The following is a 19,402-nucleotide window of genomic DNA, read 5'->3' on the forward strand; positions in this document are numbered from 1 at the left end:
GAGGGCAGACGCACATCCTTCTTTGGATGGGTGGTGAACTGTTACCTTAGCTCCCTTATTCCATGAAACTGAAGCTTCCAATACTTCACCACAACACCAAGCCATCCTGTTAAGATCCTCTCGTGGTTGTTTCCTCAGTGCTTGATCTTAACCATAAGCAACAGTGAGGCAGCTCAGCTGGGCTGATGGGGGCAGGAGGTTTCTGCCAGATCACCAAGCTGAACCAATTCAGCTGGTAAGTTGGTGGTATGTGGGGGAGGAGGCAGGGAACAGAAAGCAAGCAGAACTGTTCCTTTCATTAACATATCACTCAAGAATTTTAGAAGCTTACTCCTGCTAAATTATGTTCCACCATGCTAGTTGTGAGAATCACCAACACGTATTTAAGATGAACAAAAAGGAGAGCCAGAACAGAATCACTTCTGACTTCAGTAATTTCAGACTTACTCATTTCTTATGTCCACAGTCTACATATGACAACATAAATTTCTAAATCGTTATAGAACAGGGTCAGAAAAGGGACAAAACCAATGGTTTTATTAAAACCAAAAGTATCCAATGCTTTCAGCTCTTACATTTTGCCAATAAGCAATTCGCACATACAGAAAGCTGATGAAAATTCTCAAGTGTTTACTCTTAAATAATTTTACAATTGATGACAGACAAACAGTTTTAATTCCCAAAGATGTAAACATTTGCTTGTGCAAATCAACTTTTAAACACACTATGGCTTCTTACATTCATTTCTTGCAATATCATCAGCAACATGCTTCTGCACCATCTAGTTAACACTACTCGATTGCTCTAAAAATAAGTTAAAACCATCCTTTCATATTAAGATAAAATATTTTACTGCTCACAACTGAAAATACTTGGTACCTATTGCAGAACACACTGCTGGATGAACTTTTAAGACTTTTCACTTCTTGAATAAACTGCACATTTCTTTTCCATGTGTTCTAATAATTCTCCAGTGTGTGTACACATGTCAATTTACCTACTCAACAAGGAAAACATACTCCCAATTTACTGCAACAGAAATAAAAACCATTGTCTCAAAAGAAGTAGAGCTGGTGTAGAGCTATGCTACACTTAAAACTAAGTAGTAAATCAATTTAACAACCAATACTCAGCATCAGGACTTTTCTCCCATGTCTGTTTGAAATGTCTGAGAATTATTATTTTAACTTGGTACTTAGTCTAAATACTGCAAAAATTGTTTTGGGAGATGCAGCATGTTTTTAGAAGCTGAAATAATCAAATATGACAGCTAACACAAACATTTGTAAAATCAGGTTATTTTTGTTTTAGAAGTCAAATTAATTTGGAGGAACTGACTAGCATTTACAAGTTTCAATAAGTGAAGAAAACCTCAACATAAAACAAGTTATTTGTACAAGTCCATGACTTGTACAGTTAAAAAATAAATCAAAAATACAAATAATTAGAGCTAAAAATAATCATACAAATTTAGATTTTTCCAAAGGTTAAGTAAGTTACAATAAGCCCATTTAGCCATCATATTTGATCTTACAAGTCTACTGGTTTTGCAGTTGGTAGCAGTTTCACTTTAGATATTGGATTCTTTGGAGAGCCTCTATAACGAACCCTTTCTTTTCCTGCAGCATTTCTTGTGAGTGTAGATTTTGCTAGGGCAGCACCTGAAATGTTTATATTTGCATTAACTTTTGAACTGGATTTCACTGTTTCATGATTGGTTAGATCTTCTAGAACAGACTTTGATGAATGAACGGTCATTTTCTGCTCGTGGATTCCAGCAGTTCTGATAGAAACATCAGGCTTGTCTGATAGATTTAATGGCCTGCAACACGATTTGGATGTTAAGTCCAGCTGCTTATGAGATATAGAAACTTGGTCATATGTACTATCACTCCTGAGTGACAAAGCCACAGAATTCTTTGAGGGCTTTTCCATGCAGGAGAATAGTGCAGAATCATAGCTCAAAGATTTAACGAGTGGTGAACCAACGTCACTTGCTTTAAGCAGCTGAGAGCTTACAGATCGTCTGTTAGCCTCCAATAAGGAATTAATTCTTCTTACAGACTGTCTAACAGGAGTACGCTGAAACTTAAGAGGTGGTTTAGTTTTGCTTGCAGAACTTGAATCATTTAATGAAAGCTTGTTGAACCATTGTACATGGTCAGAAACCTTACCGTGGTCAGAAACAGTTGATGTTTTAGTTAAAGTTTTATCAGAATTTTCAGCTTGCAAGTATTGGTTGCCCACTTCATTTTGTGATTTAGGCAACTGTGAAGTAGGAAGTCCTGCTGTAGAAAGTTTAGAGGTTTCTTCTAAATTACAGCATTTTACCATACAATTTTCAGCTGTTTGTGAGTGTGCTAATTCTATTTCCTCTTTTCTCCCGAAGCAATCTAATTTGTTTAAGTCATCTTTTGATGAACTGTTCTGAACAATCAACTTGTCTTCCTTGGTCAGTACTTGAGGCACAGAAAGTTCTGTTACATTTTTTACATCTGGTTTTGGGACCTGAAGTTCAATCTGAACAGAAGTTTTGAAGTTTCTTTTCTCCGAAACTTTTATTTCTTTTTTTTGTGATTGCTGTTTATCAATAGCATAAGATTGATTAAATTGGTGCGACAGCTCTCTGGATTTTGTATTTGCTAAACTTTCAGAAACTTCTTCAGCTAACAATTCTTTCTCTGGACTGAGCCCTGTAAGACACAGAGTTTCAGTTAATGTTTCACCTGCTGCATCTGAGAAGGAAGATTTTGTATCACCTATCGAATTGTGAAGATTGCTTCCAGATGCAGAAAAGGCTTGCTTAACTTTCAGTAATGTTTCTGCAGTTGAATTACTTTCCTCTTCACAAAGCAAAAGTTCTAAGCTGTTGTCTTGTTTGCTTACAGTTGTGGATTTGAATTCATCTGGAACAACTGATGGTTTCCCAAATATCAAAACTGGTTCTGAAGAACTGATTCCCACTTCAGGGCATCCTGGCAGAATTCCCTCATTCCTGCTGATCGCCTGAGAATCTTTAACAGTTGGACTATTCCATGAAATTCGGTGAAGTACTTTATCATATTTTGGAGTCAGCAAGTTTTCTTCTGACTTGCTCACATTCTTTGAACCTTAAAATAAATATCACAATGTTTAAGAACAGTATCTTGTGATTTTAATGATAATTATAGGCAAAATTATTACTAAAAAACCTAATTATCAAAAGCAGCACTGAATTTAAAAATGCCATTAGTCCCTTAAGTTTCAGAGATGTGAAAAAAGGTCATAATATTAAGAAGTGAAATCACGCATCTCATCTTGCTTAACTAAAAGACAACTACTAAAACACACTAGAAATACAACAAGCCTGTCCTAAACCGATTCTTTTTCCCCAGGAGCCACTAACATTCAAGTAACTTTTGTCCTACTAGCTAGAAGCACTTTTAATCCACTTGCTTTTATAACTTCATTCATAAAGTTACTCTTGCTCTACAAAAGCAGAAGAAGTTTTCCCCATCTAATATATCCTGTTAGATACTTACCTTTCTTAGGGAATTTTTCATTGACACATGGGCTGAAGAGCACATTTCTCTTTGCACATTCAGTTCTGCTTTCCAAACCTTGCTGACTTGCAAGGCGCCTTCCAATATTTTCAGATCTATTACCAACCGCACATCCCGATACAATATTCTTGAACAAACAAGAGGTGTTAATTACTTTCATATAAACTTTTAATTTGGAATCTCATTTACAGACGAACCTCCAGGAAAAGGCTACGCAAATCAGCCATAGCAGCTTTTTCTTGGCCATACTTCATATTCCCTCGATTCTCTGTAGAGCTAGGTAGGGAACAACCCACCTGCACTTAGGCTTCACCACACTCTGAACATAGTGATTGCATGCATAGGCTCTGTAATATCAGAATTTCAGCAACTGCAAGACCTACTGATCACAAGCATGGTGGGTTGACCCCAGCTGGCAGGTAAGCTCCAATCCAGCCACTTGCTTACTCCTCACTCCCCAGAAGGATAAGGAAGAGAATTGGAAAGGCAAAAGGAGTGGCACAGGGACAGGGACAAAAAAAACCCAAAAAAGCCAAAACAAACCCACCAAAACCCAAACCCACATGCAATCACTCACAAGTAGACTGACACCCAGAGAGCCCCTGAGCAGTGGCTACTTTACCCTGTCCCAGTTTTATTGGCAAGTATGACATTACATGGCATGGAATAGTTCCTTGGTTGATTCAGGTCAGTTGTCCCACCTGTCCATCCCCCAGACTCTTACCCCATCCCAGTACAAGCTGACCAGTTACTGCTATGAAAATAAATCTAGGGCTTCTTGTACTTGATAGCAGGTCCGGTTATGCTGTGATCTCCCCATTACCATGTAAGTCCTTCCTTCTACTGAAAAGCAGTGCCCAAAACTTAGGATTAAAATTCACACAGTAACAGGAAGACTGGGTTAGAAGCAGAATACCCACCATTTCTCTGTTGCTTTTCCCCAAACCAAACTTCAAACGTAATGACCTACGAACCATTTCTTTTCGGCTAATCTTGGGCGAAAAACAACCTGTCTTTCCTGATTCAGCCCTGGGACGACAGAGGGGAAGAAGCAACACATAAAAAACTCTTTAGGAGGGCAATGAAAACATCCTGATACTTATTTGTGGTTATTTCCTCTAGTTTTACTTCTATTGCCTTTTTGCCAAGCTTTTTTAATAGACACAGGAGGCTACTATACCAGATCTTATTTTGGTTTGAGCTCCATTTTACCAGATCTGGTGATTTTAAGATTACTATAAGAATTTGGTATATTTTGAACATCAAAAAGAAAGATCATTTTAAAGACAGATTGAGATTTTACACACCATTAATCAAGGGGTCTATTCTTACCTTTCCAACTTATCTTTAGTTTCTGAGAGTTAAGGCAAATTACCTGTATAATTTTTTGCTTGCATGTCTTTTACTTCTTCTGTTCCCTGTACTAGACAGATGATTTTCAGCACCAGTTGAAGGAGACAGTGAGGTTTGTGATAACTCAAGAGAAACACAAGGGCTTGCTTCAAACTGGACTGCAGGAACAAAATCATAAGTACATGATCTTAAAATGGTCACATTTTTCAGATAAAGACTTAATACAATAAAGACTAGGTTTTTAAACAGCACAGATTTGTTTGCTTATTTTGTGGAGTGCTGGCTTGAAATTACTTTGACTTCCACTTTTATTTAATATTAGATGAAGCCGGTGCTTGTAGCATCCATAGAAGTGGCTGGGTTGCAATTAATTGCATGCTACTGATATCACTACCTCAATTAAGTTTCCACACTGCTATCATCTGATGAGTTCCTCAAATTTAAGAGCTTAAGAAAAATTAGATCCAGTCTTATTATTTGCAGCGTGCTTTTTCTTTTTTTACATACCTAGCCAGAACAGATAAAGCAAGAACAAATGAAAGAGTTGCTATTCTACTAAACTTTTTTTATGAAAAAGATGCATCACCACTATTTTTAGAAAGTGTCATTGCTTTGGTTTGCTTATCCATAGAAACAACAATTTCATTGTGAGCATGAAATGATTTAATGAACAAAAGCAAGAAGTTTTATACCACTCAACTGAGGGGAAGAAAATTGATCTTCAGGCAAAACAAACACAGCCTATCTAGAAGTTTTTCTTTTTACTCTAACTTCAGCTGCCAGCATGTTAAGGAATCAAACAAAAATAAAATAGGATTTGGAGAAGAGCCTGACAGTTGGAAGCACTTCAGTAGAATTAAGTGGTATTAAAGCATTGTCAAACAAAAGTAAAACTTTTTCTATAAAATTTTGAGATTATTTAGCCCCTAGAGAAGACAAGAGGCAATTGGATTCAAGAATAAACCTTTATAATAGCAACAATTACATTTCACATAGAGCTAAGATCAGCTATTTAAGTATTTAGGAGACAGAAGGCGGCTACAACTTTCAAAAGGTTGGAAGCATAGCACACAAATCTGTGAAGACTGCCTAAGAGAGAAACATGAGTATAACCTAGGTGACACAGAGGGACTGAAAAAGATAAAAGGACATCAGGATTGCAGATTTGAGAGATTAATAGAACAGAAAACAAGAAACAGAATTTTGCTTTTGCTCAGTCCATGTAACATGACAGTCACTGATGAATATAAACTATTTACTACGATGAGAAAGTAGTGCAAGGACCACTGTTAATTGAAGATTACCAATGACTGCTTAACTAGAACAAAAAACTATACATTTAAATTAAAAGCCACAAGCAACCACTTCAAGTAGCAAGAGAAAAATGAAGGCACTGTACCTGATGCTGGCGTTGAGCCACTGTTAAAAATGCTACTTGGTAACAACTCAAAAGCAAAATTATGCTTAAAAGATCGTCTCTTCTTGCTGGACAAGCCCTGAGCGCAATCAGTTGGAAGTTTACGCTTGATACTTGGAGTAAGAACCACCGGAGTCACTGATGAAAGGACTGAAATTAAGAAAACCAAGTTTCCAATGACAGATTACAAGGTTGAGAGTTTACTAAAATATAAACAGTTGTTTTGATTTTTTTAAACTCTGAAAGAAAATTGTTGTAAAAGCTTAGCCAAAGTACATGCATTTTCAACAGGCAAAGCAACCAGCATAGCTTAGGGTTTGGGGTTTTTTTATTTTGTTGGGATTCTTTTGCAAGTTAGAGTACTAGAAAGGAAAATCTAAATCCACATATTAATAATATATTTCTTAGGAGAAAAAAGAAGTATAGTCATCTTCTGTAAGTTTAAGAGACAGAGTAAGAGTGAAATAATTTCAGTCCTGGCAAATTCATTCCCAAGGTGATAAAACCTGCACTACTGCACTGAAGCCTTAGGGTGCATTAGATAAAAAGCGCAAGTTCAGCTGTGTAATCCTAGAATCGTACAGCCCACAGCTGCAGTCATTGTAGCTGCTCTAAGAACTACAGTAAATGCAGTATCCTCAATAAAGATGCATCTATATTCAAAGTTTTAAACAATTCAAACATAATCACTTATATTCAACTAAGTTTAGTTCTTCAGTTAAAAAAAATATGGAATATAGTTGACAAATCCAGAAGATACTGCATGGGCTTTATTTAGTACAAATACACCAATACCTACCGCTTCTATCTTGTTGAGGTGTAGTGGAGGGTGTTCTGTTAGATTTAAATTTATTCAGTGCTCCACTAACCATATCTGAAATGCAAGACACATCGAGCAATCAAATTTAAACATGAAGTTTGTCTTGCTCTATTTTCAACTCAAGTTTAACTCACATTCTTTCAGAGAGAAATAAAATCAGTTTAAACGGTGGTTTTATGTAAAGAAAACTATAGTCCATATTGCATCAAACAGTTTTTGCTGCTGAAAAATTCTATTTGCCTTAAAAAAATTTCAAAAATGCACAGACAACAGAAGTTTCGTGTAGAAAGTTCTACTGGCCATTATGAAATTATATGCCTTCTGATTTATTGTAGGCAAATCTAGAAAGTATCCATTGAAGCCTCTCTCATGAAGTCTCACTGACTTTCTCCTTTACTGGACAGTCATCTTGAAGCTGAAAAACTCTTAGAGCTTTGAAGTTAGGACCAAATAGAAGTATGAAATTTTGGTCTTGCAAAGAAGTAACATACAACTTTTCTATGAACTATGTGATTTTGGTTTGGGGTGTTCTGTCTTTTTCTTTGTCTGTTTTAAAGGCAAAATTAAACCCAGCAGAGTACATGCATGAAGTTCTACTGTTTTTCCTGCTTTTAGAAGTGTAAACTTGTATTTTTGTTAAGCGCTATTGCAATCTTCAGTTGTATTTCCATGTGTTCATAGCAAAGCTTGGCAAACCACAAGCCTGCAGTACAACTTTTCTGGTGTATGGTAGAATCAGGTAGTTTTTAAAACCTCATCTTTGACAATAGATAAAACATATAGTATTACTATGTTTTACTACATCTGGAGAAAGATTAGAAGCTGCCTACTATCAGAACCTATTCCACCTGATTCTCCTCAAAATTTTAACATTCACAAGCATTTATCACTTTGCAACTCCAGGATGATATCCCTTCTTCAGAGTGGAAAAAGTATATTACACCAAAAAAACCAAACAAACCATGCCTTAGCTAAATATATACAAGAATGAAGTCTTAATTTCAATTGCTGTCAGGTTTAACATTCCAGGTACATGAGCTAAATACATACTCATTTTTATAACAACACATAGAAGATCAGTATCATCATGGATTTGAATCAAGTCAAACATAGGTATTCCATAGTATTTCCTCAAAGAGAATGCAGAACAGAGATTATACCATTTGATTGTACATACGTGGCAAAAAAACCCCTATTGAATAGCTACACGGCAAAAACCACCAGATCCACGTTATCGGAGTACACAGTATCCAATAATATCCAATTCAGTTGCACTTCAAAACACAAATTACTCTAATTCGAAACACACATGCCATTTATATCCTTGCCTTCTCATGACCTGACTTACTGAAGTATGCAATAACTTTGGGTGTTCAAGTATAATTTCAAAACTAGCCAAAAAAAGAAAATCTTTATCACTGTTCTGCAACAGGGTCTGAAGTTGACTCAACAAAAAGCTGGAACATTAATCTGGCTTCACAAATCCAAACACAAGCAAAATAGTTTCTTTGGTAGATAACAGACACAATAGAATAAACTCAGAGTAAATATACAATAAAGTGATGTGATTACTGAAGTCTTATCTAGATTTTGCAAATCAAACCCAACAAATTTCACAGGTATCTATCTATTCTGCTTGTGGAAGAAGCAAGTGCTTAGGATCAGCATACCTGAAGTCTCAAAATAATTCTATTTTAGTTCCTGAAACTTTCACACAACATACCTACCTCCAACACTTCGGTGCCTCCTCTTCTTACATTCACTGGGAGATTCATTTTCACTGTCTTCATGGCCCCACAGCGAGGGAGTAGATTGAAAGGCATCAACACCTAACATTGCAGGAATCTTTTCCAAGATAAATTCTGGTACTTGCCCTGAATTAGTTGAGAAATATTTAAAAGATATTTTAGAAGTTGAACAGAAAAGCTGTATACAAGTGTGTGCAACAAGACATTTTGATAAACTTATTATCTTACCAATTTCTGCTGCATGGTCAATAAATGTTTGCACAACAGCGGCTTGCAAGCGAATTTTTTTTTCTGTACTGGCTGACATCTTTTCATTTTCATTCGAGTGCAAGAGGTTGGGAGCAAAAATCACTGCCAGATTACTGCTATCCATTCTGTTTTCATTGGATCTTAACAAGAAAAGTTTGTTGGTTTGGTTTTTGTGGGTTTTTTTTTTAAACACAAATTATCAGAACATAAGCAGTGGAGAGAGAAAAAACCAAATTAGACAAATGCAGGGAAAAAAAACCCCCACACACCCCCCAACAAAAACAGACTCATTTACTTGAGTGCTCACATACTGAGATTAATGTGTAGACTTAAGCACTCCAGGCTAGGTAACTGCATGACTATGTGATTGAAATCAAGAGGTTCTAGACACAGTTTAGTTTTGGGGAATGCAAGGTATCAGTTAGATTATGTTAATTTTATCAGTCACTCCTTTTGCTTTCCAAAGAATGAGAAATATAGCTATGAAAGAATGGAACAAAGTCAATCGTCTAGCAAAATAAGGTTTCATAAAGAAAACGCCTTGGATTTATGAAAGAAAAGACCATAACTGAACTCTAGTGAATGACTGCAGATTAAAGTCACAAACCACTCTCAGAAAGTTACAGCAGTTGCCTGGAAAGAAGCCGTTAAAGAAATCAGGCGCTGTTTCCAAGTGCTCTCTCGACACTGACCTTAGGGACACAGTTCTCAGAAAATTGAAAAAGTATCTCAAAGCTTCAATTGTTCTGTCGGCCATCAAACAAGACAGCAACACAGTTGCAGTTTTCTTCTCATTTCCTAGCTGCTGAGCTTTGAAAAGGCCTTCCTGCAGGTGAGGTGGAAGGATGGGTTCTGGCAGCTCTCTGAAGAACTGTTTAAGAAGCCCAGCAACATCACATGGCAGCGCAGTCGAGAGGCAATTTTCACCTTGATCCAGTTTACTCTGAAATTGTTCATAAGAAATATGATTTTAAGTCTTCAACATATGGTCAGATTTCTAAGTTTAGGCATTAATCCTCTAGCCCATATCAGAAAAGACAGTCACATCTTCCCCATTTTTAGTTTCAGCCTTGTCATGTTTTACACAACTACAGTATCTACAAAAAGACACAGACGACGCTGTCAGACCACATGCATTAATTCACAGGTTTCCCATGTATACATCCTTCTGGGAGAACATTGTTAAACAAATATCCTCACAGCATCCAGTGTGCATAACTGCTAACAAGTTTGTTCAGTCACAAGCGTATTCTCACCATCTGGAAAGCCGAAAAATTTCCCAGGGAAAAAAAAAAAAAAAAAAAGAAAAAAGGTGAAGTTCATCAGTTTCTGGACTAATCTCCTCTCATTTCTAGAGCAGGTAATGTTACCAGTCTACTTCCAATACTAAAACTCAAATATGACTGAAAAGAGTCCAAAAACTAAAACATGCAGATGATTGAAAGAAATGCAGCTTATTTAAAAAAAAGAAAGAAAGAAAGAAAGAAAGAAGCTTCAGATAATACCTTTAAAGCTTTTAAACGAACAAGAGATCCAGACTTTCTGAAGAGTCCCTCGGTATGAACATGTTCTTCCAAATATTCACAAGTATCAACAAGAAAGCTGAGGAAAGAACAGTAACAGTACAATACTTCTACCGCTCAGAATAAAGCTGTTTTTTTTCCAGAAAAACTATTTCATGATAAATAGCTAAAAGTTAACGTGCAGCACAGTTTTCCCCAATGACAAGAAGTATAAAGAAATACAACTGAACGATAGCTGTGGCTCTGAATTCCCCCTTTAACTTTTGCATCCCTCCTTCCCCAACTGAAATTAATTCTTGTATCCCCCATAAGCTTTAGCAGACCTGGAATAAATATTATGTTCCCTCTTCTGACAAGAGTTCAACACTATAAAGAGAACAAAGCAAGTGTAAGTCTAAATATACAGTGTTAATTTACCTCGGAACATAACCATATTCTGGCACAAGTGATTGCGGTAATGCATGAAAAGATATTCCAAAGATTTTACCCTAAAATACAAAATTCAATTAATGTTATTCAAAAGTTGATAGAATCACCAGCTACATATTACAGAAAAGCACGTATTCCACAAAGTACAAACAGAAGGGTAGTTAAGACAAAAACCAAAGTCTTTCAGATAAGAGGTATTGTCAGGAAAAGCACTATCATCTCTAGATAGCTGAGCCCATACTGATTCTAGTTACAGGTAACACCCTAGATTACTGTGAAAGACTAGAAAGGTTTTCTGCAGTCTGTTTTGCACTTTTTATTTTACAAAGAATCAGTTTTCCCGTAAGGCCCCCAAGTCAGTAAGGATATTAAATAGACTGTTCTGAAATCTCACCTTACCTTGACATTTGAAATAAAGAAAAAATTACTTTTTAAAAAAAAAAAAATTATCTGAGGCACTTGAGATTGCTGTTTCAGGGAGGATTAAACTCAACAGAGTAGTCTAGAAAACTGTTCTGAACTCCGATATTAAGCATTTGTAGTTAAGAAACTCTTACAACTCTATTGCATTATAGCGAGGCATCAGAGTGTCTGTTACATATTAGAATACAAGCAATTTCTTCAGTCATTACTATGGATGCTCACCTAGAACGTTTTTTTTAAATCTTTATCTGAGGTTACTGCACAGTCGTTTCAGTTATAAAAGCCCACATTTCAATGTAACAACGTGTACTTTTATTTCTTTGCCCACTTCTTTTCTGCTTCTATTTACGGAACATGCAAGTCAGCCCCTTCCCCAACCAGAAGAGGATTGGGATCACACTCAACTTGAATGCAAACTCTTGGCGATATATACCTGAAATTCAAAGTGCTGATCATGTTGGGAAGATAGTTAATCAATAACTAACCCAATTAGGCCACCTTCGGCCTATCTGTCCTACAGAAAACAAGCATAACACGATAAGGAAAGAGAAGCAACACGTGTGTGTCATTGTATTCCAGGTTGCTACTAAAAGTACAAAAATAAAATTAACTCAAAGATAGAATGTTTCTCTGTATTTACAAGATTATGTAATAGAGAATTCCAGTGGCTTGTAATTCAATGTTTAAAATTCATAACTGATATCCTCACTTTACTAGGTTGTGTTTGAAACATCAGAGGTTGTGATTTAAGTTCTTAAAATAAAGTTATGTCTGTTCCCTTACAATAGAACTAGAATGCCCCCTGGCAAAACAAATGTCATTCTATACCTTTTCCTACCTTGCTCAGTCGTTATTTGACTACACATTTTCTTCCTTGTATAAAATTTAAGCACTACAGATAGCTATATAGACATCTTCTATTATTATGACATATATATGTTATTCACAGCTCTTCTTACCCTCCCTTCAAATGGAAAAAAAAAAGTCCAGAACCATACGCTTGACGTTGACAAGGGGGAAGAAACTAATTCTAACTTTACTCTTGCCCTCTCCCTTCCCAAACAGCCCAACTCAAGCAAGTGTTCTCACATCTTCTTTGGCTTATATTGACCAAAGGTTACCGTAGCATTTTGTAATATCTTCTTACAGAAGGCTCATTCTGAGAATGCTCAGTTCTGCTTTACACAGGGATCTTGTTTTGACAGTGGTCCATGCTTTATAAATTAGAGTCTACCAGAAGACCAGCGTTCTGAAGTGGGCCTCAATACTGTATAAACTGGCATCTGTTACGATACTGAAGTTTTTAAATAAGAGTCCCTTGACAGAAAACATTTTTTTTTTCCCTTCAACAAGTTCAAAGTAGGTATTTAAAAATCACAGGACAGATTTCATATCTCAGAGCACAGGCAAAACAAGGCCAGAGTTGCCTGTACCAAAATTCCCATAGTCATGTCTTATACTAAGAAACCACACAAACAAAGCCCTTCAGAAATCAAAGCAATCAAGTAAAAGACATAAAGCTTTTAGAAACTACACAGTAGCACTGTAAATCAAGAAATAACCACCAAGATTTAAATTCTACAGTGAGTGACATTAAGCACAGTAATATGTAGAAAGCTCTTGCATAAACCAGAAGCATGCATGCATGGTTGAGAACATCAACTACATGAACGAAGAGGAATAGATCTCGTCCACCATCTGGTCTGCCTTGCAACATCCAGGTCCTAAAGGGGCGGGTGCCCGGGGGAATTCAGCTTCACTAAGCCATTTCTTGCTAAATCACAACCTGGCTATCCTGACGGCCGTCTGGAGCGCTTGCTCGCTGAGGAAAATGGGAGGAAAAATGACTTTCCCCATCGCAGGGATTACGGCTGCTCCCCACGGCGGGAGGTCATGCTCTGCCGGGGGGGCTAGCAGGAGCAACTGCGTTACGGCAACGGCACCAGTGCCCGAACGGGCGGCCCCCCGGGGACAGACCGGCTCCGGGGCCGCTGCGCTTTGCCCCCTCACCGGCGGCGGCAGCCGCCGCGCCCCCCCCCCCCATCCCGCCCCCACCTCCCCCCGGCGCAGCGCCGGGCACCGCCGTTGCCCAGCCCGGGGAGCGGGTGCCCTCCGCGAGCGCCACAGCGCTACCGCCCCCCTTACCTCTGCGGCCGCCGCTCCCGGCTGCTTGGCTGCCGCCAGGCAGCTCCCGCTCTTCACCTTAATCCCGTAAGAGGCCCGGAGCTCCTCGAGCACCGCCAGCCGCACCAGCCTTCGCCTCTGCTCCGCCATCCCAACGCTCACTGCCTCCCGCACCCCTCGCTCCCCAGCCCCCCACCGCCCCTCAGACCCTGCTCAGCACCATCGCGACCTCCCAACCCAGCCCCACTCTCGCGCCGCCAGTTGCCGCCAGTTACCGCCTGGCTCAAACCCAGCGCCCAACCCCGCCCGCGCCTCTGATTGGGCCGCTTGCCGTTCGAAATCAGGCCCCAGCCGCCCAACGGCCAGTTGGGGCTGTCCCAGCGCTGCCTGGCTCCTGCGCTGCCTCTCAGCCTCCGTCTGTCCCACGGCCCTGCGCGCCGCCCTCGGGCGATCGCGCTGGCTGCCTAAGGGCCCTTCCTCTAGCCGGCCCCTGTGGAGGTGCCGTCGAGGGACAGGCCGGGACGGGCTGGGAGCTGCTGCGGCGGGCGGCTGGGCGCTGCGGGGGCTGCCCCGTCCCTGGGCAGTGGGAGACGGAGCGAACCAGCTGCCGGGATAGAGCAACAGGCGCGGCAAGCGGCAGGGGCCTCAAGCAGTAAACCCAGCGCGTGTCCCTCCGCTCACCCGCAGCAGGTGTCGGGCCAGTGTTACCAGGCGTGGGCTCGGTTTGGTGGGTTGGTTACTTAGATGTTTGGGGTTTTGAAAATAAATTTAAAATTGTAAACCACCGCAGTTTTATGAAAAAACTGAGCTCTTCAAGGAGGAATGAATACGGGATGTCAGCTTTACTTGATTGTAATGGTGATGTACGTTGGCGTAGAAAAAAGATTAAGGGTCTTCCTTCACATCTACTTTAGTCAGTGGTGTAACTTTCCCCGGCGTTAGCTTTGGTCTGTGCAGAGCCAGCCGAGATGATTCATCGTTTGCTGTAGACAAAGCCACGATTCACGCCACAATTTAAATGGCAGTTAAACCATTAGCGCCAGGTTTGTTCGTACTTTCTAAATTTGGGGTTGCTTACCTCTTCCAAACTGTTCTCACACATCTTCTCCAGGAGGGTCATTTGGGGTTTTGCACTATGTCATTACAAGAAGAACTGCTTTTTTTAAAAAAAAAAAAAGTTTCCATTCCAAAGGTAACTCTTCAAGTGTTCACAGTCAAATTAATGAAATGCAGTCTTTCAGGGTAGAGTCAGAAATAAGTTTTGCTGTAGCATAAAGAAGCTTTCCAGCTTTTCCTTTATATGTATTCTGGTACTAGTACTAAAACGAGTCTTAATTCACTGAAAGAGAATACCACAAAGCCACGGAATGATAATAACCACCTTATGGTGCTCTGAACACTTGTGGACACAAGAACTAGAGAATAAAAGAAAACTAGAATGGCTACAGAGTTTTTCCAAAAGTCATCGAAATATGAACAGAAAAAACCCCTAGGAAGTTATGTGGAAGAAAGACCTAGCAGCAATAATAAATAGCAGATTAGACATGAATTTTCTTAAGTAAAACCCCAGGATTTTGATTATGGATGCAAAATCATGTCCTTGATCAAAAGTAATATTCCTCTAAATGTAATTTTAGTACACCCTTACTGTAAATATTATTGTCTGTCTTGGCGTTGAAATTACATGGAAATACAAAATTCCAAAACCTAAAATTTCACTGATGGGGAAAAGTAAAGGAATAAAATAAATAGGTATCATAGAATTTAGTTTAAGCAATCTCTATCCAACTTAGGTTTCTGTAGTAATGATGAATTACACAAGAGGGAGCTGTGATCTGATATATCAAACCTTTTCACGTCAAGTATTTTCCATTCAGTATTCTCACAAGAAAAAACACATGCTGATAGTATGTGCTGCATTTTTTTCCCAAAAAAGTGATGGAGGTAATCTTTCTACATTTTGCAGAAGGTATTTAAACCCACAGTATTATCTAGTAATGTTGTCAAAAACATTTGTCAAATATTTTAGTATCCTTTAGGTGACTATTTTAACATATTTCTGCTTTATTTACAGCTAGAGACTGGAGCAGAAAAAATACTTTGCAAATAAGAACTAGGCATCTAATTTTGGAACCAGCTGTAGCATCCCAACTCAAATCTATTGTATTCTCTCAAAACTGAGTCAGAAAAAATAAAATAAACAGCTATTTGGTTCCTTTTTCCCCCCCACAGAATTGTCTAAGAATTGACATGCCAAGCTTCTGGCATTTTAAATAATTCTAATTTTCAGAGGCTATGGGTGAAATCCTGTTCTGAATGTAGTACATAACTTTTGTTATCAGGAGGGCCAGGCTTACACTCCTTTTCGCATCCAGCATGCAATACACAAATGTATTTGTACACACATACAGGCTCTCTTTTGCACTATCCACATACACGTATATATTTACGTTTGGGGAGAAAAAAACCCCATGGCACCGACATTTAGTGTGGCATTTTGCAAATTTTGGAAGCTACTCCAGAAATGAGAGCTTTAAAAAAGAAGTCAGATGTTTACTAATAGTCTAATTTCAGTAACTACTCAGGACAGTCAGTGGTCAATCCAACCAGAAACTCAGCTGGAGGAAGCAGAAGCAAACTCCTTCAACAAGCAGAGTAACGTCATGAGGAGTATGGAAAACAACCCTTACTCTGAAGTACCCCTCTGTGAACAAACTCAGAACTTGGTGGGAAGGAGGGTAAGAATCCCTCGTTCTGGCAATACAAGGGCTGGTTTTGCCTTACTTCTTCAACCAAACGAGCTGAGGGCAGAAAGCTTATAAGGGCAGATCATAATAAAGAAAGATCATGAGGGCAGAAAGCCAGATCGTACTGTCCAGGAGAAGCTGTGAAAAGTAGCTGCACGAGGGAGTTTACGCATTGATGTCCTCAGAGTCTGACTACTAGTACAGTTTATTCTGAACATCCTTACTCATTCTTGTCTCTTCCTGGCTTTCTCTCTTAATGAGAAATTATTTACCCTAATTCCCAGCTGTCATCTCTCCATGCTGTTCAGCCTGCGTTTACATTAGTTATGTCCCTTTTCCATCTCCCACTCCCTCTGCTGCTTTGTCTTCTCTTCAGTAAACAATTTTGCCCAGGACTGAAAGTGTGTGTGTGGGGGGATCGATCTCATGCAACGGTGTCCGTGCTTGCAACCATTCAGAATTATGTCAGAAGCAAAACAATCTGGACACTCTGAATACCTTCAACATTTAAGGATAACTATATCTCCTACCTCTGTAACTAGCTTGAAAACCAATTCCAAATCAAGAAAATAGTAAGGAAGAGGATTTAAAGTGTATTTGAAGTAAGAAAATAAGGCTAGAAAGAGTGTCTTCCAAACTGACATTCAACATGAATTTCCTCTGAGCCATGGTTTGAGGATAGAATAATTCTATTTAACCCACGTTTGATTTGGGTTACAAATTTGGTCTCAACTTACCATCTTGTCACTTCAGGTTTTTGAAGAGACTATTGCAGAAAATTAGATACGACAAAGCCTTAGTATCAATTGTATAAATTGCTAACTCTATATCTGAGCTTGCTCAATATACAGATTTCTTGGGGACAGATTATCAAAGCTAACTTGTTCAAGTCTGAATATTCCACATTAAGAATCATCAGTATTTTGTCTGAAATATTCTAAAACTTGATTTTGTGAAAAGTAGTGATTGAATTTGTTTTTTTACACACACTAGTGCTGCAGTCAAGTAAGTTTTTCTAATGAAATTTTGGGACAGTGCTCGGAGAAGGGCAGTATACAGCATACCTTTCCTCCATTTACTCTGCAAGACCATGTGTTGGAAGAACAGAGGAATCACCATGTGAGGGAGAAGATACCTTCATCTCTAATTTATATAGGTGAAACTTTGGAAAAGTTTGAAGATTTCATAGGGAGATTCTAACATATATAACGCTAGGATCTTGAGTCAGTGACTAAACTTCCGTGCTTATTGCACTGAGGAAGCATTTTACCTAATTTTCTTCGGGGCTAGAGACAGTACATCTGATACCTTCAAGTGCTAATTGGAATAAATCAATCAACTGTAAGCAAGTTTCAAGTTCACCACATCATCTGGAACTCTGCTAGAAAACAAAAACTTGGAAAATGACTGAAAGTAATGAGATTTGTTGATTAGGCTGAGAATTTGGAAAAATTCCTTTTACCACACTAAGGAGAGGGACTAGCAAAATTCATCTCAGTAGCTTGCAATATTGCATTAGAGGTTGAAAGATATAAGAAGCAATTTATTTGCTTCCTACCTTAGCAGTAACATTAAAAAGAACAGAGGTACCCAGAAAGAAAAAAGTCAAAATGGAAAGGCAGGAGTGCATTCTCCAGTTTAAATAAGGTTTATTTTAACAGAAGTCTGAACGGTAAAAGGAGGCTAAAGCTAACACAGAAGTTGATAATGCATGTTTCCACCTTAACGTATGTGTGTGACAGCGCGGAATCCGGGCGAGGACCCAAGTACCTAAATACATCCAAAAGCCCAGGAAAGATTTCTGAGACTTCAAGCCACTGCCCTGGAAAGCATGCTTTTGTGTAACAATACTAGGAAAAAAAAAAAACAAACCCACTTAAAAGTTTTAGGAGTTCTACAAATAGCCTATAGTAGTAGAAAAAACATTCAATGCTCTGTTGACATCCTAGGCAATATTGATAATTCAGGATAAGTAGCCTCAGGGCGGATAATCTTTTAGCCCCATTCGATTTTCCCAGAGTGCTCCATTTCCCAGAGAAGATACTCATAGCAGTCCTCTGTTTCTATTCAGGTTAGCAAGTCTATGCTTAGGTTTTTACTTTCCAGATATACGAAGCAAAACTAGTTTGAAATTCTGTTTATTTAATAACAATTTTAAATAGCTTCTAAGTTTCATTTTGGATGGTGGGATTGGCTTTTTTTTGGGGGGGAGAGGGGAGTTGAGGAGGGGTAGCTTTTATACCCAATATTTTAATTTTAGACTTCAAAAAGAGCCTGAGTGCCTAAAGGCTTATCTAGTTTTTTCCCCACCTATACCAGTTGGTCTTACAAGAACTATTATCTACAAACCTGTTGTAAGGATATAGGTAGGATAATGACAGTTACCCTGCCACTAGCGTACAGAAATGTTTTTGTTTGTTTATATCTTGCAGAGATACAAGCTTATTTGGAAATCTGGGTCTTACCTGCTGCTGCACCTCTTCCTGCGTCAGCAAAGACTACGGAATTCCCCAGCACGTTCTCAAGGCAAGTCTGCTTGTTCTCTAAGGCAGGGACAACAATAGCCTGTTCACTCTCAAGCAAGGTCTTCAGGGCAGAGCAAAATGGTGATTACTTCCCTTTCAAGGGGGGGAAGAGGGGGGGAAGATAAAAAAGGGAAGAAGGATGTAGTACCATAGGTTTAATGCTGCTATCAGACAAAAAAACCCCAAACCATAATAGTTTCCTCTAACCAAGTCTGAATCAAGGATCTATAGTGGCACTCAGAGAAAAAAAAAATCTCTTCCTCTCACTTATCACCTTCCATTTTCTTTTTAAATTCTGCTTAATAAAAGCTCTTTTTTCAGCACATCCCTTTCATACACTTCCTGGTAGGTAAAGGAGAAATTGATTTTTTTCATCAACTGGCTCCCTCTAATATCTTGTGAATCCTAGAACTTAGGGATAATAGTCAGGTAATAGGAAGTTTAATTTCCTTTTTTCAACTCTATGTAAGTAGAGACTGCATTTAGAGGATTATGGAATGTT

General features: G+C 38.7%; 1 protein-coding gene across 4 annotated transcripts; it reads right to left on the reverse strand.

Moving 5' to 3' along the window:
• Nucleotides 1-512: 512 nt before the first annotated feature.
• On the reverse strand, nt 513-18,868 carry ARHGAP11A (Rho GTPase activating protein 11A). Of its 4 annotated transcripts, none has more exons than XM_054826148.1 (12): nt 18,841-18,868; nt 11,070-11,140; nt 10,635-10,731; nt 9,822-10,072; nt 9,109-9,269; nt 8,860-9,006; nt 7,112-7,186; nt 6,295-6,462; nt 4,918-5,053; nt 4,463-4,571; nt 3,522-3,669; nt 513-3,110 (listed from the first exon to the last, which is right to left on the reverse strand). In XM_054826148.1, exons 4-12 carry the CDS (start codon nt 9,884-9,886, stop codon nt 1,531-1,533), a joined length of 2,589 nt encoding a protein of 862 aa, XP_054682123.1. In that variant the 5' UTR covers nt 9,887-10,072; nt 10,635-10,731; nt 11,070-11,140; nt 18,841-18,868; the 3' UTR covers nt 513-1,530. The 4 variants fall into 4 exon arrangements, with proteins under 4 accessions (XP_054682123.1, XP_054682119.1, XP_054682120.1 ...); XM_054826144.1 differs by lacking the exon at nt 18,841-18,868 and adding an exon at nt 13,650-13,932; XM_054826145.1 differs by lacking the exons at nt 7,112-7,186; nt 18,841-18,868 and adding an exon at nt 13,650-13,953.
• Between the last annotated feature and the right edge of the window lie 534 nt (nt 18,869-19,402).

This window comes from Grus americana, chromosome 5 (genome assembly GCF_028858705.1).
Source record: "Grus americana isolate bGruAme1 chromosome 5, bGruAme1.mat, whole genome shotgun sequence".
In the NCBI taxonomy this organism is placed as follows: domain Eukaryota; kingdom Metazoa; phylum Chordata; class Aves; order Gruiformes; family Gruidae; genus Grus; species Grus americana.

Excerpts from the sequence above, each read along its gene's own strand:
- ARHGAP11A (XM_054826144.1), bottom strand. The coding sequence starts at position 13,778 with ATGGCGGAGCAGAGGCGAAGGCTGGTGCGGCTGGCGGTGCTCGAGGAG. Across the intron at positions 11,141-13,649 it reads CGGGAGCGGCGGCCGCAGAG|GGTAAAATCTTTGGAATATC; the intron begins GTAAGGGGGGCG and ends TTTGTATTTTAG. Across the intron at positions 5,054-6,294 it reads TGGCTCAACGCCAGCATCAG|TCCAGTTTGAAGCAAGCCCT; the intron begins GTACAGTGCCTT and ends TTGTTCCTGCAG.